This window comes from Erpetoichthys calabaricus, chromosome 1 (assembly GCF_900747795.2).
Source record: "Erpetoichthys calabaricus chromosome 1, fErpCal1.3, whole genome shotgun sequence".
Taxonomy (NCBI): Eukaryota; Metazoa; Chordata; class Cladistia; order Polypteriformes; family Polypteridae; genus Erpetoichthys; species Erpetoichthys calabaricus.
The window spans coordinates 354,429,759-354,453,445 of NC_041394.2; the positions used below are offsets into that span (position 1 = coordinate 354,429,759).

The window sequence follows — 23,687 nt, forward strand, 5'->3', positions numbered from 1 at the left end:
TGTTGGCAGAATTAACCCTTGCTCTTTCCTTTCACAGGAGGTGTTAGGTGGAACACTGCTGGTCTTATCCTGTACCTACTCCTGGGTATGGGACAGAAGGGTTGGATCATCTGCAAAGTAAAGAACAGAGTGACCCAGTCTATTACCAGCAAGAGCAAAAAATAAAAAGGGTGGGGGGGTTGGTTTTGGTGGCGGACAACTGCCTTACTCCTGTATAAACTTGGATGGTGTGGTAAAAGTACTTGGGGGTCCACATCAATGACAGGCTGGACTGGTCTCATAACGCAGAATAACTATAGAAGGGCAGGGCCGGATGCTTTTTCATAACAGACTGTGTTCCTTTAATGTGGGTAGTGACATCCTTTACCTGTTTCATAGCTCTGTGATGACCAGTGTGGTGTGTCACTTCAAGAGAGGCTCACTGACTTAACAAGTCAATTAAGAAGACAGGCTCAGTTATGGGATGCCTTCTGGATCTCTTGGAGGTAGCAGTGGAGCAGAGAATGTAGACAACATCTAGCTGTCATTATGAGCAACACTGCACATCCTCTTAATGGCACACCAGCATTGAGGACTTCAGCTGAAGTGTGTCAAGAAACCCAACTGGGATTCCTTCAAAACCATGTATGCCCATTTGGTATTCAGGGAGTGGAGGTGTTGCACTGTAACATCTCCAGTCCTTTGGAGTTCAAATGGATGACAGGGTGGACCGGCTAGTAACACAGATGAATTGGACAAGAAAGAGCATAGCATTAATTAGGTGACATTCCGTAGTGCAGGGAGTGACATCCTTTACCTATTCTATAACTCTGTGATGACCAGTGTGATGTACTCAGCCAATAAAAAGAGAGGGCCACCAACTCAACCAGCTAATCAAGAAGGTAGGCTCAATTATGGGACACGCTCTAAACCTGCTAGAGGTAGCAGTGGAGGAGGGAATAAAGACCAAGTTGATTGGTATTATGAACAATGCTAAATATCCTCCTTAACATGCTCACACTGCCGCAAGGTGGATCCTTCACACACTTTAACAGCATTTTTTCCACATTGACATTTGGTATACATGCTATACAATGAAACCCACCTCGAGAAGATACTTGTTTTAAGACTTGGGAATTTAGCTTAGACTCCTTCCTCCTTTCTTTCCCCGTCCGCTAAAATGACTCCCTTAGGAACACCCATGTACGTGAATTCTGAAAAGCACTTCTGTTAGCAAATTATTTGCCACATTCAAAACAGCAGTGATGTTGTTCTCCTGTATGAGCTCTCTTAAGATGACCACAGCCAGTGAATCATTTTCCACAATCAGAACAGCATTACGGTTTCTCTCCAATAAGCATTCGTATGTGGGTCTGAAGAGTGACCATTTGTGCTAACCATTTGCCACAAGTAGAAGAGCAGCAACTTTTCTCTTCTGCATGAATTCTTGACTCGGTTACAAGACTACGCCTGTAAAGTAACAATTTACTTCTTTCACACAGCACTAGGGCTCGTCATCAGTGTTTGTGCTTGTGTTTCTGAAGACCACTCAGCTGTGCAAATCGTTTGCCACATTCATTACAGCAATATGGTTTCTCTCCGGTATGAATTCTTGTGTGAGTCTGAAGACTGCTACGGACAGAGAATTGTTTACCACATTCTGTGCAGGAATATGGCTTCTCTCCAGTGTGAATTCTGGTGTGGGTCTGAAGATGGGTTATTTGTGAGAATTGTTTGCCACATTCAGAACATGAATATGGCTTCTCTCCGGTGTGAATTCGTGTGTGTCTCTGAAGATGGATGACTTGTGAGAATCGCTTGCCACATTCAGAACAATAGTATGGCTTCTCCCCAGTGTGAATCCTAGTGTGTTTCTGAAGAGTACTTCTGTCGCAGAAACGTTTGCCACATTCAGAGCAGTAGTGCAGTTTATCTCCTGTAAAAAAATTTAAGAGGGAAAATAAAAGATTACTGTCAACTCATTACTGACTTTAGCTTACAACATTAAATAAATGCTTGTTGAAATTACAAATCAGTTTTGTTATTTTTAATAAATTTACAAAAGTCTCAAGTAAACTTTTTTCACGTTGTCATTATGGGGTGTTGTGTGTAAAATTCTGAGGAAAAAAATTAATTTAATCCATTTTGGAATAAGGCCGTAACATAACAAAATGTGGAAAAAGTGATGCGCTGTGAATACTTTCCGGATGCACTGTGTTTGTGTACATATAGATAGATAGATAGATAGATAGATAGATAGATAGATAGATAGATAGATAGATAGATAGATATCAATAAAAGTACCAAGCAGTTATATAGGAATAATGTTTTTTGGTTTTTTTCATTTTAATAATTTTTTACATCTTGATTTTCATTCTACTTTTCTAGGTATTCTAATTGTTTAATTAATCCATTATTTACTAATTAGTGGGTCTGACGCTAGTTGCAGTTGCAGCCTTTGATTATTCAGTGTCATTTGCCTGGGTGTCTGCTCTGCTCATTTTTAATTGTCATTAAACAATGAAGAGGAAAAACTGCATAGAGAAAGAGCAAAATAGAATGAAATCAACAAAAGAGAGTTAAGCATTGTCACACACGTGCACATGGGAGGCAGCTAAAGGGCTTGAGTAAGGGCAGTTCCAAATCAGACCAGGGTGTTACAGAGTGCACCGACTCTTTTTCTCCCTTTCCTGCAGACCATTCACGGGAGATCTCACCTGGCCCTCTTGATGTCACTTCCGTGTCCAAGTCTATGGAAGAAGACCTTGCCTGCTCCGGCCCCAGTGATGTCACGTCTGGGCTTGAGCCTATGGCTGAAGACCCTCATGAGCCTGACCACTTTGACTTCACTTCCCGTCTTCCCCTTTAAAAGCCTCCACCTTTTCCCTAATCCCTCAGTTCGGTTTTGGACTCGGTTTTGTGCACATTCAGTGCTGTTTTTGCAACTTTGCAGCCAGGATACCAATTACACGGGTGGCTGCCCTAAACGTTTTTATGACTCTTATGTCTGGTTTTTGCGACAGCATTTAAATCTAGAGCAAAAGCAGAAATATTTCTAAATGTCCATTTTCATATCATTTTGTTCAGACTACTTTAGACTAGAACATGGTAACAGCAGTTTCACCACTGTTGTTTGCAATCGCCATTGAACCACTGGCGGTTCACTGTCGAAATTCTTATCAGATAAAGGGGATTATCAGAGAAGGACTTGAACAGTAAATGTCTCCATATGCAGATGATATGGTACTGTATATATCAGACCCAGAAAATACTGTGCCTGCAGTCCTACCAGCACTTACAGAATTTCTAAAGATCTCTGGTCTCAGAATTAATTTGACTAAAAGTATACTCTTTCCAGTGAATTCTCAAGCATACAATATTAGATTGGACACCTTCACTTTTACCATAGCAGATCAGTTTAAATACCTAGGGGTAAATATCACAAGTAAACATAAAGCTCTTTATCAACAAAATTTTGCAGTCTGTATGGAAAAAATTAAGCAAGACTTGCAATAGATGGTCAACCGTTCATCTCACTCTAGCCGGAAGAATTAACGTTGTTAAGATGAATATCCTTCCTAAGCTTCTCTTTTTATTTCAAAACATTCCAATATACATCAATAAATCATTTTTTAAGCAATTAGATTCAACCATAATCTCATTTATTTGGAATTTAAAACATCCACGTATCCACAGAGTGACTCTACAAAGTCCTAAGGTAGAAGGTGGCATGGCTCTACCTAACTTTCAGTGGGCAGCAAACACACAAGCTACAAAAACCTGGACACAAGTAGATGAACATACACAGGCCTGGTCAGCAATAGAAATAAAATCCTGCAGTACAGTGGAACCTCGGTTCACGACCATAATTCGTTCCAAACCTCTGGTCGTAAACCGAGTTGGTCGTGAACTGAAGCAATTTCCCCCATAGGATTGTATGTAAATACAATTAATCCGTTCCAGACCCTACGAACTGTATGTAAATATATATTTAATTTTTAAGCACAAATGTAGTTAATTATACCACAGAATGCACAGCGTAATAGTAAACTACATGTAAAAACATTGAATAACACTGAGAAAACCTTGAACAACAGAGAAACCTAACACTGCAAGAGTTCGCGCTATAGTGCTAGGAACCGCTTGCTAAAAACTTTTTTTAATGAGTTTTAAGCACAGGGGGAAAAATGAACATTTGAAAAGTCCGTAATTTAATAAACCACCAAGAAAAGTAACATTGCAACAATGCAGGCTACGAACCGATCACTGTAAATAGAAGTGAAAACAAAAACAAGCCTTCTCTAACTTATGCGTCCCTCGCTCGCTCTCTCACGCCTGTGTGTGTGTGCGCGCACGGCTCTCTCTCTCTCTCTCGCTCGCCCGCCTGCCCGCTCACTCTCTCACGCCTGTGTGTGTGTGCGTGTGTGTGCCGCGCTCTCTCGCTCTCTCTCTTGCTTGCTGCACAGGAAATGCACCGGAAGAGACTGAACATGAACAAACCGAAAGGGAACCTGGCTTGTTCATATACCGAGTGTGTGGTCGTAAACCGAGGCAAAAGTTTGGCGAACTTTTTGGTCGTAAACTGATTTGTACGTGTGCCGAGACGTTCATGAACTGAGGTTCCACTGTACTTCTTTATATTCTCTGCTTTGTGCCCCATTAAATGCAAGTTATCGCCAATAATATCTCCAGTTCACATACCAGGAGAAGGTGGAAGCTTAGGATGCCATCATCTATATGCTACACCGATCCCTCTCCCACTTGGACAGAGGCAGTGGTGCTGTAAGAATTATGTTTCTAGACTTCTCTAGCGCCTTCAACACCATCCAACCTCTGCTCCTTAGGAACAAGCTGACAGAGATGGGAGTAGATTCATACCTGGTGGCATGGATCGTGGACTATCTTACAAACAGACCTCAGTATGTGCATCTCAGGAACTGCACGTCTGACATTGTGGTCAGCAACACAGGAGCGCCACAGGGGACTGTACTTTCTCCGGTCCTGTTCAGCCTATATACATCGGACTTCCAATACAACTCGGAGTCCTGCCACGTGCAAAAGTTCGCTGACGACACTGCTATCGTGGGCTGCATCAGGAATGGGCTGGAGGAGGTGTATAGGGACCTAATCAATGACTTTGTTAAATGGTGTGACTCAAACCACCTACACCTGAACACCAGCAAAACCAAGGAGCTGGTGGTGGATTTTAGGAGACCCAGACCCCTCATAGACCCAGTGATCATCAGAGGTGACTGTGTGCAGAGGGTGCAGACCTATAAATATCTGGGAGTGCAGCTGGATGATAAATTAGACTGGACTGCCAATACTGATTCTCTGTGCAAGAAAGGACAGAGCCAGTTATACTTCCTTAGAGGGCTGGCGTCCTTCAACATCTGCAATAAGATGCTGCAGATGTTCTATCAGACGGTTGTGGCGAGCGCCTTCTTCTATGCGGTGGTGTGCTGGGGAGGCAGCATAAAGAAGAGGGACGCCTCATGCCTGGACTAAATTGGTGAGGAAGGCAGGCTCTATTGTAGGCATGGAGCTGGACAGTTTGACATCTGTGGCAGAGCGACGGGCGCTGAGCAGACTCCTGTCAATCATGGAGAATCCACTGCATCCACTAAACAGGATCATCTCCAGACAGAAGAGCAGCTTCAGTGACAGACTGCTGTCACTGTCCTGCTCCACTGACAGACTGAGGAGATCGTTCCTCCATCACACTATGCGACTCTTCAATTCCACCCGGGATAAACGTTAACATTTAACATTATACATAGTTATTGTCTGTTGTACCTGCCTCGCACTCTCCACCTTGCACTGTGTTTTTATCACTCTTTAATTTAATATTGTTCTTTATCAGTATGCTGCTGGAGTATTTGAGATTCCCCTTGTGGATTAATAAAGCATCTATCTATCTACTAATAACTCAATTTTCCTTCACTCACTCAGAATTTAGAATAAATGTAGAAAGCATTTTAAGATGGAGAATCTTATCTGTGGCACCTCTGCATGATGACCACCACTTTCCACCCTCGCAAACATACGCAGTTTTTAATATCTGGAAAACATTTGGAATTAAATCACTTAGAGATCTTTATATAGACAACATCGCTGCATCCTATGAACAATTACATTCCAAATTTAATTTTCCAGCAACACATTTCTTTCACTATCTTCAAATTAGAAATTTTGTTAAACAGAACCTGCCCGATTTTCCTCATTTCGGTGCTGGAAAAAATATTGCTCAGGTTCGAGGACTCGGACAGCATTTCTGCAATATATAGAAATATTTTACAGTCCCTCCCTTTCAAAGATCCAAGATCTCTCACTCAACATCTCAGAAAAGGAGTGGAAGGTAGCAATGCAGAGAATTCACTCGCGCTCCATATGCACAAAGCATACAATTATTCAACTTAAAATTACATATCGAGCACATCTGTCTTGTTCAAAATTTTCCAAAAATGTTTCCTGGTTGAGATCCAACCTGAGAATCAAGTCCCAGCCTCACTGGGTGACATGTTCTGGGCCTGCACCAAACTAACATCGTTCTGGACCAAACTTTTTAAATGCCTCTCAGACAGCCTTGGTGTCCCAATCCCTCCTAATCCACTAACAGCTGTGTTTGGTGTTGTTCCAGGTTGAGGTTAGGGATCTGCACTGGCAATCGGAAGGTTGCGGGTTCGAATCCTGTAAATGCCAATAGGGATTCTGCTCTGTTGGGCCCTTGAGCAAGGCCCTTAACCTGCAATTGCTGAGCGCTTTGAGTAGTGAGAAAGCGCTATATAAAATGTCAGAACCTTTGTGAATTTCCCCTTGCGATTAATAAAGTATCTATCTAAAAATGCAAAGAATTATATTTATTATTATTCCAGAGGGTCTTAAAGTGGAGAACAAACAAACAAACTGTGATTGCCTTCACTACACTATTGGCACGCAGACTTATTTTGCTAAACTGGAAGAATCCTAACTCTCCTCTTTTAAGTCAATGGGTAACTGATGTTTTATATTATTTGAAATTGGAAAAATTCAAATTCTCAGTTAGAGGATCTGTGCAGAACTATTTCAAAACCTGGCAGGATCTGATCAATAATATTTTAGAATAAGCTCTTAAAGCACTGAGGAAGTAGATTCTCTTCCCATTTCTTTTTCATCTCCATTTATCTGTATCCGCCTATTAAACTCATCAATTTATTTATTTTTACTATATTTAAGTTTTATTCCGTTGGCCATGCTCTCTTTCTCAGGGGTGGGGGTTGATTTGTTTTCTGTCCTATTTTTTGTAAAAATTGACTATTTGTATAGAATGATGACAACAAAATCGATAAAATTATAAAAAATATCTAAATGTCTTATAAATATAAAAATCATGCTGCTTTTCTGAATGAAGAATAAAAGAAAAATAATCGCAGCTAATTAAATGAGATCAGATGTTGTCACGGATTAGGAATCGGGTTGGAACAAAAACCTGCAGCCACAGTGTACCCCCAGGACTGCGGATGGGAAGCACTGACGTAGAACATGTGTGGAGAGACCCGATCCTGGCAGGTTGAAGACACATCCCATTCAATCTAACAGAGCCTGAGGGGGAACTGGCACAGAAGAATGGGATAATCTGCCCAAACCAAGCTGCGCAAAGCTTGCCAAGACGTACCCAAGCTGGAATTGCTGCTAAATGGGTTTCTACAAAGTGCCGAGTGAAGGGTCTGAATGTTTGTACGAATTGGAGATTAGATTTTTTTTCCCCCAATTTTACTAAAGATACAAACATGTTTTCACTTTCTCATTAGATTGATGGGCAAAATAATCCACATAAAATTAAACATACAACACAACAAAGTGTGCAGAAAGTGAAGGGGTCTCAAGATCTACTGCATCCACTGTACATGCAAGATAGTCAAAAATGAAGCAGCTTTAGTCATTTTATTGAATCTCAGCCACCCAAAACCTATAATGTTACCTTAATAAACACAAACATCCTTGCAGACTACTCAAAATAGATTATACTATGTTTGCTACTTCAGTCATTCACTAAAACAATACATTAACCTGACTGCATTTCTGACTTTCACGTGATACCATCTAGCCATCCCTGTTAAGCCCCTCTGTTGTCCTGAATTACAGACCCTCTTGTCTGGCAGACTGCGCGTGGCGAGGCTCAAGGACTGTGTCTCATTCCTGTTCACTCAGTACACCCTGGACTGTAAATATAACAGCAGGTCGTGTCATGATTCTATGCTAAAAGGGTGTGCATTGACAAAGGAGATTAGACAGAGGAGAGCAGTCCAGTGGAGAACTTTGAGAATTGTCTGCAACTCAACATCAGCAAAACCAAGAAATTGGTGATTGACCGCTTCTGCAACAGAAAGCCCCAATGCTCGGTGTCACTCTTTAGAGATTAGATGTGGAAGATGAACATTTTTGTGGAAGTTTGTGGAAAATGAAAAAAACTACTTTGAGATTCACATTAATGAGAGACTGGACTTATTTCGCAACACAGAGGAACTACAGAAGGGCAGAGCAGACTCCCTTCAAAGGAGACTTGTTCCTTGAAGGTGGGCAGTGACCTCCTTTACATCTTCATTTGCCAGTGTAGTGTGTTCGGCCAGTCGCATCACTTCAAGAGAGGCCCACCAAACCAGTAACTTGATTAAGAAGGCAGGGTTAGTTATGGGAAGCCCTCTGGACCTGCTTGCGGTAGTGGTGGAGCAGAGGAGCAGGACATTAGAAACAATGCGAACACATCCTCTCTCTGACACGCTAACATGGAGGACTTATAGCCAATGAGTTATTAAACATTAGAGCATCAAGAAACACTACTGGGGCTCCATCATACCTACGGCAATATGCTTTTATAGTGTCTTACTGTGACTGCTCTCTTATTACCGAAGCCAGACATTTTTTTATTTGCCTTTTTCATAATTCTTAGTGCGTATTTGATGTTTGTTACTCTGCAGCAAGTTAAATTACATGAATCCTTTGCACTGCCCTGGCTTTCTGCATTAACCGGTTATAAAATGTGATCTGATCTTCATCCAAGTCACAACTATAGACAAAACAAAATATACTTACACTAATAACAAACAAACGTAATATTTCATGTCTTAAACACACACACCCATCAAACGGTCAGTGCGATGTGGAAAAAAGTGAGTGAAACCTGGGACTTAAGATCTGTAGTAGAACTTCCTTTGGAAGCAACAACCCCAAACAAGAAAGAATTTTGGCTCATTCCTCCTAACAGAACTGTTTTCAGCTCTACCATGTTCTTAGGATGTCTGGTGTGAACATCTCACGGTCTGGGCCGCTCCAAGGGATGGATTGAAGCCAATCAGTAGCAGGTTTACTTTGATGTTTAGGGTCAGTGCTCCGCTGCATCATTCAACTTCTACTAAGCTTCAACTGGTGGGAAGCCACCCTGACATTATCCTGTACATACCATGGTAGACTCAAGAATTCATTTTCCGCACTCGATGATAGCAAGTGGTCCAGGACCTCGAGTCCACAAACCCGATTCAAATCCTATGGCTCCCTTCACCACACCGGAGTGTTAGGATGAGGTTTTCGTGTTGGTATGTGATGCTCTTTTTATGCCACATGTATTCTTCCTGAACAATTCAACCTCAGTTTTATCAGTCCACGAAACGTTTTCCCCAAAAGGGGGTCTTTGGCAAATGTTAGCCATGCAGCAATATTTTTTTTTTTTTTTTGGAACAGTAACAGCTTCCTTCTTGATGTCCTGCATAGGACACCATGACTATTCAATATTTGGTGTATGGTAGACCTGTGGTGGGTTGGCACCCTGCCCGGGATTGGTTCCTGCCTTGTGCCCTGTGTTGGCTGGGATTGGCTCCAGCAGACACCCGTGACCCTGTGTTCGGATTCAGTGGGTTTGACAATGGATGGATGTATGGTAGACTCATGAACGGTGACGGTAACCTGATCCAATGATTCCCTCAAGCCTTTAGCTGTTACTTCTTTTTACCTCATTGAACATTCTGTGCTGTGCTTTTTGAGTTGTCTTGCCCGGGTTTCCACTTCTAGAGAAAGCAGCCATAGTGCTGCGTTATCTCAATTTATACACAATTTGTCCAACTGTGGACTGATGAACATCTAAACTCTTTGAAATTACTTGGCAAATCAACTCTTGATCGCAGACCTCCTGAGATCTCTTATTTTTGTGTCATGCCTCAGGTCAGCAGATGCGTCCTGTGAGAAACACTTATGGTTTTTTTTTTTTTTTTTTTTAGGTCAAAGTCCATATTTCTAAACCACACCTGCAATCTCGGGTCACGTGTTGGACTTCGAGATTTCCACTCCAGTTAGGTTTTTTTTTTTAAGTCATCAGCCTAGGGGTTCACATATACCCATGAATGTTTGAATGGTGTGTTCAATATGTAAAAGAACAAAGCAATAATGTGTGCGTTTTCAGTTAGAACAGATTGTGTTTGTTCATTTTTGGGACTTAGATGAAGATCAAGTCAAATATTAATACAAAATGTCTACGTAAATGTAGTTATTTCCAAAGGGTTCATATACACTGTATTGCCAAAAGTGTGGGGACCCCCCCCCCCCCCCACTCGGAGTCATTGAATTCCGGTGTTCCAGTACCTTCTATGGCCACATGTGTATAACATTGAGCACCTCGGCATGCAGACTGCTGGCCTCTACAAACATTTGTGACACAATGGGTCACTCCTAGGAGCTCAGTGAATTCAAGGTTGGTACTGTGATAGGATGCCACCTGTGCAATAAGTCCATTCGTGATTTGCTACTACATATTCCACGATCAACTGGTAGTGGTGTTATAACAAAGTGGAAGCAATTGGGAACAACAGCAACTCAGCCATGAAGTGGTAGGCCACAGAGCAGGGACATCGCATGTCTGCAGAGTCGATAGCTCCAGACCTCCAAAAGCTCAAGAACAGTGCAGAATAGAGGGAGAGCTTCATGGAATGGGTCTCCATGGCCAAGCAGCTGCAGCCAAGCCTCACATCACCAAGTGCAATGCAAAGCTTCAGATGTAGTGGTGTAAAGACGTCACTGGACTTGAGCAGTGCAGAAGTGTCCTCTGGAGTGACAGATCACGCAATCTGATGGACGAGTCTGGCCAGGAGAACGGGACTCGCCAGACTGCATTGTGCCAAGTGTAAAGTTTGGTGGAGGGGGGGATTATGGTGTGGGGTTTGGCTCAGCCCCTTAGTTCCATTGAAAGGAACTCTTAATGCTTCAGCATACAAAGCCATTTTGGACAATTTCATGCTGCCAACTTTGTGGGAACAGTTTGGGAATGGCAACATGACTGCACACACCCACCTATGCACAAAGCAAGGTCTGCAAAGAAATGGAGGAGAGAGTTTGGTGTGGAGGAACTTGACTGGCCTGCACAGAGAGAGCCCATTACCTCAACACCTTTGGGATGAATTTGAGCGGAGACTGCGAGCGGGCGAGCCAGACCTTCTCACCAAACATCAGTGCCTTAACTCACAAATATTCTCCTGGTCACAAATTCACATAAGCACACTCACTCCTACACCTTGTAGAAAGCCTTCAGAGAAGAGATGAAGCTGTCATAGCTGCAAATGGTGGGCCAACTCCATGTTAACAATGGGATGTCATTAAAGTTCATGTGTGTGTGAAGGCAGGCCTCCCAATACTTTTAGCAACAGAGTGAATCCTTGGCACTGTCGAATTTCTTGAGTTTTTGCAAAAAGCTACATTTCCACATTGGGATAAATTCCATCTCTCTACCTATCTATGAAAAGCATGAGACCTCCTTTTCACACAGATACCCCCCCAATTCTAAAACATACACATATTTGTACTTCACACTTACTTTCTCCAAACTGATTTGAAGGTGATGGCTGATCTTCCAGAGTTATAACAGCCTGACTTGATTCAGACCTCACCTCGAAGTCACCACACTTCCTACTTTTACGTTTCGGCTTCTCAAAGCTTACAGCCGTCTCCTTGGGCTCTTCCTTAATGCCCACAGTCATCAGTTCGGAATCCTCCTCCTTAATGCCCTGACCGTTCTGCTCTGGGTGGACAAACTCCCATGGACAGTCCTCCTCCTCCTCCTCCTTAATACTCACAGTTATGATCTCCAAGTTATTTATGTCCGTCTCATACGTCTCCTCTTTCACATCCATCGTGACTTTACAGTAATGGGCAGTTGCTTCTTCCTCGCTGTGGAAAGAACAGGATTTAATTCCAATAAAACTGCACCATTCACATCTAAAGACACTTGAATTTTGTTTTATAACACACTCTCAGTTATGGTTTACTTGAAATCATACACTCGAGCAGTGAATTTGGACCAAGGACCACTTTGTCAATGTCGGAGACATGGAGGACCACCTAAACTCAGTGGCTACTCATTACTGGTGATTCTGCAATACATTTATCACATTCTTTTGTCCACATGTACTCAGGAAAAATACTCTATTGATGGGAGATTTGACACACATACTCGGGCGTGGAGTTGGTGGGTTGGTACAGGGCTGTTTATTGGAAAGCACCTCCTTAAATTAAGGGTCTGTACTACTGACATTGTTATGTTTTTGGAGGATGTGCTAAAAAAGAAACCCAGCATGAAGAGAAGTCTGTCAAAGTCACACAGCTCCTCAGTTTCTTTCTGGATGTTCAAACTGTTCTTTATACAGTCTCCAGTTAATTCAAAATGCTGCTGCAAGAATTATTACAAGAACAATAAAATACGAACACATAACTCCAGTTCTTAAATCCTTACACTGGCTCCCGGTTAAGTTTAGGGCAGACTTCAAAATCCTCCTTTTAACATATAAATAATTAAATGGCCAAGGTCCGGCTTACATTTACATTTACATCATTTAGCAGACGCTCTTATCCAGAGCGACTTACAACAGTGTTTGTTAGTTTTTTTTTCGCATACCCCTTGGGGTCAGAGCGCAGGGTCAGCCATTGTACAGCGCCCCCTGGAGCAATTACAGGTTAAGGGCTTTGCTCAAGGTTCCCAGCAGAGTAGGATCTCTTTTGGCACTGACGGGGATTCGAACCGGCAACCTTCGGTATACCAGCGCAGATCCTTAGCCTCAGAGCCACCACTCCGCCACCACTTACTTGTCTGAACTTATCATGACTTACAAACCTGAGCGCACATTAAGATCTCAAGATGCCGGTCTGCTTATGATTCCAAGGATTAATAAAATAACAATGGCAGGTCGAGCTTTTAGTTACAGGGCCCCTAAACTGTGGACTGGTCTGCCTGCTACTCTAAGAGATGCCCCCTCGGTCTCAGCTTTTAAATCCCGGCTGAAGACTCAGTACTTCAGTTCAGCACACCCTGACTAGAGCTGCTGATTAACTGTACAGACTGCATCTCTGTGGTTAGTCATCAGCACTAAAACATAAGTAATATGATAGTTATTTGTTACTAAGCCTCCTCACCTATTCTGTTACTCTTCTCTGTACTCAAATGTGGCACTTGGTGCCACGGCCCACCTGCCAAGTTGTTTTGCCTTGTAGCGGGGCCACATAGTTAGTGTTGTAAATGTCAGTTCTGAGTGCATCTCGTTTCATTGTCCCGTTTGCTGTTTGTATGTGTATCAGTTAATGCCGTCCCCGAAAAGGGGGACGGATGATGGAAGGAGACCACAGCCGCAAACCTGGAAAACACCTGTTCACGATTAATCAATTACTGCCGTCACAGGACTATTTAAGCCAGCAGGAGGAGAAGGAGAGGAGAGGAGAGAAGGAGATTTTTCACATTCATGACCACGAGCCATCTGTACCTGTTATATTCCACATCGCGCATTTCCATCCAGTTTGTTTTTCTATCTGCCGGACTTGCTTCAAGGACCTCATCACGAGAGACCCCAGGGTCGGAGTTAATCATCCACCACGCACCGAGGATTCACGGTGAGGCTGCTCCATTTTGTCCGGGGAAAATCAAACGACTCATTTTTCGCTAATTCAGTCAACCACATTCAGGACAGTTTTTTTATTACCGGACTCAAGTTCACATTCATTTCCGTATATCATTCAATTTTTGTTATTCGTGTTGTGTGTTTATATGTTACAGGGGCAAGGGAGGGTTTTTGCTGTATTTATATTTGGTGGTGTCTTGTTGTTGCTGGGTGGAGGGATATTTATATTTATATGTTTTCTATTTTTTGCATGTCTTGTTGTTTAATACATTTAATCCGTTTAATTTTACATCCTGCTTTTGTGTACTTATATTTTCACTGTCGATTGTGGGGAAAAGTTTAATTGGTTAGAAGTACGGCTTGATAGTTAGATTCAGTCTCAGTAAATCATCCAGGCCACAGGTCTTGGAGGTGTAGCTGCCAGCTGGGTAAAGGGGTCGGCCGTTACAGCCTGCCTAAGGTAAAGTCATCCCTGATGGAGGATCACAGGGATCGTGGGGTAGAGGGGTCCTTTCATCGGATTGGCTGGACCAGCTGTGGAATGGCCAATAGGGGGAGGCAGCTTGATGGCCGAGGTCTCCAGGACTCTAAACAAATCCAAATCATATTATGGGATATCATCTACTGTTAAATTCTGCTCTGCACTTGTAATATTTTTATTTTGCTGTTATACTGTATTGAAGATTATGTGTGTTCTGTTCTGTGTATTGTTGTGTATTGACCCCCTGTAGTAAGTACATAAGTTGAATACGTCACTGCGCTCTGTACAAAAAAATGTTATAAATCCACTCACATGTGCAGCTAACACAAGGCCTGATTTAGCACACAGGGGTTCATCACTTAGAACTGCTAGGCAAGCATTAGAAGACAAGACATGGAAAACTACAAAAATGAGCAATGTGTACTCTCTGTGTGTCAGAGTCAGCATGACTGGCATGATATACCTAAGTGGGGGCCTGCACGTGAAGAAAGAGTATAAAGCCTTGGAACATTGCCCGGCACACCTCTGAAGCTGACGGATGGGTGGGAGATCACGTCATCTGATCCTGAAAATCCTTCCATGGAATGGAGACAGAGGGAGGGAGGGAGGGAGGGAGACTCTCCTTCGACATTTCTTCAAAAGAGCAAACACGCGAGTGTAGGGAACACTCTATGGGTTTATCTTAGGCTATTATGGAGAAGGAGTTGAGTGTGACACCACCAATAACTTTATCTCCATCTGTTTCCCTAGGCTGGAGGAAGACAAACTACCAGATGATCATGGAGGACACTCACTGGAGCCATGAAATCCCACCCTGCTATTACTTAACCAATGTAGCCACTGCATTACTGGACGTTCCTCCAAGCAACACAGGGCTTAGGGGCAGCTACTGAAAAAGCACGGCCCCCTCTAAGCCAAAATGTTGAACGTGGCACAACCAATAACTTCTGGTGAGAAGACCCCCGAGATTGTGAAGGACAGTAAGGGTGGGAGAGGTCAGTAAGATAAATGGGGGCTAAGCCATTCAGGGAGTTGAAAACAAACAGTCAAATGTTAAACTCCATCCTGTAGCAAACAGGAAGCCAGTGAAGAGAAGCGAAGGCTGGTGCAATGGGATTTGGTTTTCACGTGCCTGTTAGACGCCCGGCCACAGCGTTCTGGATGAGCTGAAGATGAGCAAAGGATGACAGAATGACTCGAATGTATAAACAGTTGGAATAGCCAAGCCAAGAAGAGACAAACCCACAAATGAGTGTTTCAAAATCATGCAGAGAAAGAAAGGGCTTGACCTTAGTGAATACCCTGAGCTGACGGGAACGGGCTTTAATAACAGAGTGAACTTGTCACATTTTGACGGCATTATCAAAAATTTTTTTTTGCAACGGGTTAACAGCAGGTTGTCAAGGGGCCAAGATTCATTTCTGTAGCACGAGTGAGATCAGACGGTCCAATGTGTGTGGTGGTTCTACGCTGCGTTCTCCCTGGAGTTCAATAGAAACTTATCAGCAAAGCCTGTGCCATCACAGAGGGAACCCTGGACATCCTGGAAGCTGCGGTGGAAAAGAGGATGATGGGAAAATTTGGACGCCATCATAAAAAAAAAATCCATACCATCTCCTCCAAGGTGGTACTCTCTTGGAGAACTGTTAGACACAAGCTTACAACGGGGTGCTAAGAAGTGCCTAAGAGGGGTCTTTTGAGTCCACTGCTATCAGGCAATTCCACACTTCCACCCAATGTACTTATTAAGGTCATTTTTGAAATATCCGCACAATACACATGTATTTATTTTTATTGTCTATACGTGTGACTTGGACGATGATTAGGATCCTACTTCTCAAGAACCTGAGTAGGTAAACGGTCCGAACTGGCACAAAATTACCCGAATGATGCAGATTTGCTCCTACAAGATAAGAGATGGAGGAATAAAAGCATTTTAGCAATTTTCGAAATTTAGGAAACTACTCTGGAGTCACTGTAACACTTATATATTTGGAGTTAACTTTTCATGAATATCGCACTGAATTGTGATTCCATCGTGACAACACAACATATAACTGGCCGTGAGTGAAATTAGTTTCTTTCTCTCTAATAAATTAAACGACGTTTTGGACTGTTTGTCCCTGTGATTTGTTAATTGTCTTTGCAAAAGCTAAACTGTAAATATTTCAATACGATTGGCATGTCAGGATCTCCTTTGGTGTCTCATGTTAGATGTACTACATGACCTTTCTTGTTGCTCGTTAAAATTTTACCTGTCAGAATTGTTCGACCAGTTTTGAATACAACTGATCTTGTCCTATTGATCTCGGAGTGCTGGGCTAGGCAATTACGCAATTACATTACGATACATCCTTCTTTCTACAGTAATTTGTGCAGTGGAAGACCAGACGGTGTTAATGGTTGTAGATATTCTTTGTCTGCGGTGGGTTGGCACCCTGCCCGGGATTGGTTCCTGCCTTGTGCCCTGTGTTGGCTCCAGCAGACCCCCATGACCCTGTGTTCGGATTCAGTGGGTTGGAAAATGGATGGATGGATATTCTTTGTGATATTGTAAGTTGATGTTGTCATCTTCCCCACCATCACCACCAACTGTTTCAACAGAGTCTATTGATACGCATTTAACCAATTTGCCGTGTAACCATTTGACGATTTTCACGTTAATTTGTTTGATTTCAGTGTTTCTCGGTGATAGGATTGCCCGTGTACTCATTTCTTCTGTTAATAACCCTTCAGGATGAAATTCTTCAATAAGATGTGGACATAATACGTCTTCTTTAATTGGGAACTTAAAGTGAGGAAAACGTAAATGTATAAGAGCTGAGAGAATAGGAACTGTATCTGACAAAAGCATTCACACCAATGAGAGGTGAGAGGACCGCGGGCGTGGGCCGTGAACCGGAAATTGTGGAGAGGAGGGCGAAACTTGAAAAAAAAAAAAACCTCATGGCCAAAGTCTCATCTCGTCGCAGGGTTGTTTTTATATAACTGAGAGATTTTAATCTCATTGGCCACTTTTCACAAATGTAGCATTGCCTGAACTTTGTGTCACTGCCAGGTTGGATTCAGAAGTGGTGGGGCACCCAGGCTAGAGACAGTTTTGGTGGCCCCCCTCCATGAAATGCTACACACCTCAACTTCAAGGTCTCAGGGTTACATAGGCTAAAGGAAACCGCGGTGATAGAATCTTAGCTTTAAAACGAATGGTAAAAATCTGAAGAATGAAAAAAAATATAAATATATACAGTACATACATGGGCTTACTCTCCGACAGCTTTATGAGCCACCGCTCCACAGATGACAAGTCCATCCATCTATTTTCCAACCCGCTGAATCCGAACACAGGGTCACGGGGGTCTGCTGGAGCCAATTCCAGGGCACAAGGCAGGAACCAATCCCGGGCAGGGTGCCAACCCACCGCAGGACACACACAAACACACCAGGGCCAATTTAGAATCGCCAATCCACCTAAAACTGCATGTCTTTGGACTGTGGGAGGAAACCCACGCAGACACGGGGACAAGTGACTGTCACAAACCAAGCTTTTGAAAACCCTACTGTACTGCAAAAGCAGGAGGCCATTCTGTATAATAGGCGGAGTAGTGGCTCTGAGGTTAGGGATCTGCACTGGCAATCGGAAGGTTGAAGGTTCGAATCCCGTAAATGCCAATAGGGACACTGCTCTGTTGGGCCCTTAACCTGCAATTGCTGAGCACTTTGAGTAGTGAGAAAAGCGCTATAGAAATGCAAAGAATTATTATTATTATATCAGCACAGACAAATGCTTGCTTTTCAGAATTGGACTTTTCTGAATATTTTTTTGCAGCAAAAAACTTGAGATCCCCAAATTCTCATAATGTACACTCGGAACCCCATAACTCTGGACAGACATCAGAGTCCAATGATTGAGTCTTTGGACCTGAGCCTGTCCTTCACACGCCCGAGCTTAGAGAATGAGGGCTCAGCATTTACAATTGTGGCCAGTGACGGCAGGTCAAGTCTGAAAGCAAAAATTATATTTTGGGAAGAATGTCCTGCAAGTGTTTTTTTTTTTTTACCCCCCCCCCCCCTCTAAGTAACTGGAAAAGCTCTGGGTGGATAATATTGTTTTTAATGCTTATGAATTATCTGAACTGAGCAATCTGTTAACCGCTGCACCTCAAATAATAATAATAATTCCCCCTGGGATTAATAAAGTATCTATCTATCTATCTATCTAAAAGACACAGACAGAAGAGAACTACAAGCATAATGCAATCAATGGCCACAAACTAGCAATAAGTGAACAAAGAAAGTCTGAGAAGATATTTGCTAGCTGGCACCCCGGCTGGGACACCATGATAAAGGAAGGATTTGCATAGACAAAGAGGGGCACAGTGGCGCAGTGGTAGCGCTGCTGCCTCGCAGGTAGGAGACCCATCTGGGTTCTCTTCCCGGGTCCTCCCTGTGTGGAGTTTGCATGTTCTCCCCGTGTCTGCGTGGGTTTCCTCCCACAGTCCAAAGACATGCAGATTAGGTGCATTGAAGATCCCTAGTGTGTGCTTGGCGGGTGTGCCCTGCCTTGTTTGTTCCGGCATTGTGCCCTGTGCTGGCAGGGATTGGCTCCAGTAGACCCCCGTGACCATGTGTTAGGATATAGCGGGTTGGATGATGGATGGATGAACAAGCATCTCAGCTGGATTGGTTTGTGTTACCTTTCTGGGTCAGGAGGCCACTATGCGGAAAATACCACCACCTGGGGCGACGTGCCCCAATCCCCTCCCCTAAACCCCCCAGTACACTAGGTGGCGCCTATCCCTCTCTGGTATGGCTGCTGTTTCGGCTACAGATGGTTTGTTGTTTTGCTGGGCACCCCGTTGGTGTTCACGTGTGTCACAAGGGGCAGCTGCTGGCAGGAGGTTCCGCTGGTGCTTCTAGTGGCACCAGGGTTCAGCCACATTGAAGATGGACAAGGCTTGCATGGAGGAGAGTGAAGGTGGAAAAGGAAAGAAAAGGAATTGTGACCGTGATGTACCAGGTGACTAATAAAAACATGTAAAAAGTGTTTTGTTTAAAATATATATATATATATATATATATATATATATATATATATATAACTCCTTCTTTGAACCTGTGACGGTGTGGCCTGCTTGTGCCCCCTTACAGGGCACACACACTCACACAGAAGTGCAAAAATTAAAATCACAACAGCGCAGCACAAGTCCTGCATCTCTCTGTGCACTAAACTCCGATGGCTACTAAGAGCCTGTGAAGCAAAGGATCAAATCAGGATCAGCAGTATAAGAAGTTAGCAGCCGTTTATCATTTAGCTTATCAGATTCTCAATAATAATAAGATTTAAGGCCGTCAGAATGTAAATCACTATACGAAGGGGAAAAAACTCGCATATGAAAGCAACAGCAGAGGTTTGATTGTAAACTAACGGTGCTTCGAGCCCTCCGCCATCATAACCTGTCGTCTATGGGGAGGAGCGAAAGGTTGCGAGTCGTCAAAGAGTCCGATCTCCGACTCGTGACGTTTTAGGGTCCCCGGATGCCAAATACATTGATATCTCGATGGTGGCTGTGTGTCTGTCTGTCTGTGTGTGTGGGTCACAGTTTCTTGAGGACGGTCGAGAGCTAAAACGACAGGATGGAAAAATACCAAACTGGAAACTTCAGCCTGTGATGAGACGACGAGGTGCCGATTAGTTTTTGAGCCAAATCGCGCGAGAGAACGAGGGACTCTAGAGGATCGCTCAAATACCGGCATTCTGCCATTCATTATTTTCGTCAATTGCTATCGCTGTTTTACGATCAGAAAGATCAGCATCAGAGTGGTAAATAATTACTGAAATGTTCTGGAATAATTTGGGTGACTTGGTTCCGAGAGCGCAAAGCCTACTGACTCTCACGACCAAATTGTTTCTTTTTCTTTATTTTCGGCATTATGTTATTCCGGAGACGCCATGCTGCAATACTTTAGTATTTTGCACATCACTAAATCACATCACTTTAGTATTAGTTTTCAATCATCATTTATACAACATACAGATTTTTTTGCAACATTACTCGGTTGTACTGACACACTGAAAAAAAAAGGGAAATGGCAGGTTGTTACATTTACAGGAATGTATTTACTTTATATTACATGTATTGTTTACGTTCCACTTTTGAACATAAATTATTGAATCTTGTAGGATGTGCAATATACTAATTTCAGTCATTTAGGTAGAAGTCAAGAGTTCTATTTAGTCCTCACCGGAAATTAATAAGAGCACCGATCGGATTTCTCATCAGCGGAGGTTGGATAACCTGGCGGTAAAGTCACGTGACTTTCAAAGAAGCAACAGGTTGTTCGTTTGAGTTATTGTCGTTAGTGAAAAGGTTAGTGAAATAAAAGTTAAAAATAAAAACACACACACAAAACGAGAAATATTCATTTAAAATACTTAATCACACAGACAAACGTTACTCCGTTTTGCGTTTTTTTCTTGTATTCTCTTTTAATGTTTAATCAAGGCCGGTACGGTGGAGCGGTGGTAACGCTGCTGACTCGCAGTAAGGAGTTCGCTTCCCGGGTCCTCCCTGCGTGGAGTTGCTTTATTGACATGAGCCATGTTTATTTAACATAATTAATTTAACAGAGAATGAAAAAGTTTCATTTATTTTATATAAAAATATGTTGTTTCAGAATTTAATAATTTAGCGCATTACGCATAATTAATAAAATTGTTTTACCAAAAATAATTTATGTGCAACCGATGTGCATTTTTTTTTTTTTTTATCGGACATGCCATTTTTTTCAGTGCACGTCTCTACACGTCTTTACATTTCGGCCCGATCCTGTTTCGAGTTCCGCAATTTTATGTTGTTTTACATTAAAACCGTTAAGCATTTTAACACAGCAAACCGTAGCGGATATCCTTTCTCATCGCACATACTGGGAAGTAACTGCCATATTTCTGATTACATTTTAATGTTATAACGGCTTTAAAATCAACACTTCAAGAGCATTTTCAGAGTCAGGAAATTCATCTCCAACTAACTTGTGTGTTATGGTGGCCGCTGGCTCGACACAGAATTCATAAAACAAAAGCGAAATGAAAAATAATGATTAGAGTTACACGCGTTATATTTTTGTTGAACCTGTGAAGGGCGACGCGAATCCCACATTAACCCAGCATGTCGTTCTTTAATCACCGGTGCCCCGCTTATCAAACCAGGCTGCTCTGTACACTTGCTTTACTTTCCACTTAGTGTCATTTGTGTTAAACATTTCCTTTGTGTGATTTCTTTAAATATCAGAATTTTTAAGGTGCTGTTAAAGTGTTTACCAATAAAAATATAAGGAGGATAACCTTAAACATCATTATAGTCCAACATTATAGTACATTCACTAACTCAATTTGTGACTCACCGTATAAAATAAACGTCAATGGCTACTGACTTCGCATCTTTTGCACCCAAGGACCGGAGCAGAGGACTGGAGGTGCGGTGGACTAAAGCAACGAATGAGTTAACGTGGCGAAGACATCAGGAATACGTTTGTTACCTCGCAAAGCATCCGGGGCGCTGGGGTATACTTTTATTTTTTTTTTATTTATTGTTGTTTTTTAAGCCGACTGCATCGTGAATTTTTGGGACATAATTCATCTAAGAAGTTCGCCGGCAAAACCAGCAAATTCGCTACGAAACGCCTATGTCCCGGAAAAACCGGGTTACCGTCCTGCTAAATAAACCCTTGCTATGATCCGACCCTGATCATCGAGTATTTCTAACAAAAAGTAATGCAGAATTTAAAGAGCTGCTTATGTGTGACCTCGCCACTTAATCCTCCAACTTAAACATATCGGCGATTCCCACGAGGACACGGAATGAGGGACGGGGTGTTAATGATCGCCGGTGAACCCGGACGCCGTAAGGCAGAAATGGGACTGGAGAACATAACATGAAGTGAACGAAGATGCAGACAGATTCCTTAAAACAATGCGGGATGAAAGACACGAATGCGTGCTGCAATTCTGACCAGCGAATTAAAATCCCAGCTCAGGAAGGTGACATCCCAAAACTCGAATCACTTACCTTCTGCCTCCAGGTGATGAGATACTTTCAAAAGTCAACAGCACGAAACATTCGGCTAATTCACTGTTTCCCGATTTACTGTCCGCGAGCGAGAGACGTTCGCCGACTTCTGTTTTCGTCGCCCATTGATGACGTCACGTGGCCCACCACTTACGCGCACTCTTTTTAGTATTGGAGGCAGCCGGGGTAAAACGAGCGGGTCTGATGGGCGTGGACATGACTTTGATTGACATTTATCTTCCTTCACGGGCTCTCCTTTGCTTTAAAGTGAAGCGTAACAACAAAGACGACAAAGTGGAATACAGGAGACGGCTGTTCGTCTTGGAGCTCCAGCTTCTGGACCCTTCTTAAACCACAAAGAAAGGTATCTGAAAAGTTGGGCGCTGGAATCCATATTACTAACCGAGAATGCTAAACCGGATGATGGACGCAGGCACATCCGGCCATGGGCCGTAGCTGCAAAAAGACGTACTGCGCAGGCGCAAAAAGAGTCCGCGAGAGTCGGCTGAGGAGCCGAGAAAAGCGGACAAAAGAGGGCGAGAGAGGCGGATGAGGGGCCGCGAGAGGCGCAGGCGCAAAAAGAGTCCGCGAGAGTCGGAGAAAGGCGGAGAAAAGAGGGCGACAAAGGCGGATGAGGGGCCGCGAGTGGCGGACAAGACCACAGAAAAAAGGAGTGAGCACATACAAAAAGGAGAAATGAGGCGCAAAGTCAAACGCAGGAAAAGCACGAAACACATTGCACACGAAACTAGACCCGAAAAAAAAAAAAAAAAAGAGGCTCGCGCACAACAGCAAGGCACCCCCCCCCCCCCTACAGGCACCGGACGGGACACACACCAAGAGGGGGATTCAACAAGCCCATGGAACACAAAAAAAAGAACACAAAACCACCCCACAGACCCTACAAGCGAGGGACGGGACACACACAAAGAGGGGGATTCAACAAGACACAGGAACACAAAAAGAAAGAAGACGCCCGCGCAACAACAATCCTCAACAATCCCCCCCCCCCCCCCCCCCCACCATAAGAAGTCACACCCAAAGCCACATATTCTAAAGTGAACGTCAGCACCTTCACACTAGACAGCATAGGTGTCAGCATTGGTGGATCTCCTTACAATAAAGCACTATTAACCGTTCAACTGCAGAAAAGGAAACATATTAACGGTGACTGCGACCCTCCTTATTACTTATCCATATTTCGGATGCTGAGAAAGAAACAAGTCATGAATACACGGTCACGGGTACAAAACG

The 23,687-nt window shown here is 43.1% G+C and overlaps 1 protein-coding gene across 1 annotated transcript; it reads right to left on the reverse strand.

Annotated features, from left to right (window-relative positions):
* Nucleotides 1–871: 871 nt before the first annotated feature.
* LOC114665536 (gastrula zinc finger protein XlCGF49.1-like) lies at nucleotides 872–22,561 on the reverse strand. The gene is made up of 3 exons (XM_028820109.2): nucleotides 22,434–22,561; nucleotides 11,816–12,168; nucleotides 872–1,915 (listed from the first exon to the last, which is right to left on the reverse strand). Exons 2-3 carry the CDS (start codon nucleotides 12,129–12,131, stop codon nucleotides 1,497–1,499), a joined length of 735 nt encoding a protein of 244 aa, XP_028675942.1. The 5' UTR covers nucleotides 12,132–12,168; nucleotides 22,434–22,561; the 3' UTR covers nucleotides 872–1,496.
* Nucleotides 22,562–23,687: the final 1,126 nt, after the last annotated feature.

Coding starts and splice junctions, on each gene's coding strand:
- LOC114665536 (XM_028820109.2), bottom strand. CDS start 12,131: ATGGATGTGAAAGAGGAGACGTATGAGACGGACATAAATAACTTGGAG. Junction 1,916..11,815: donor TTCAAATCAGTTTGGAGAAA/GTAAGTGTGAAG, acceptor ATTTTTTTACAG/GAGATAAACTGCACTACTGC.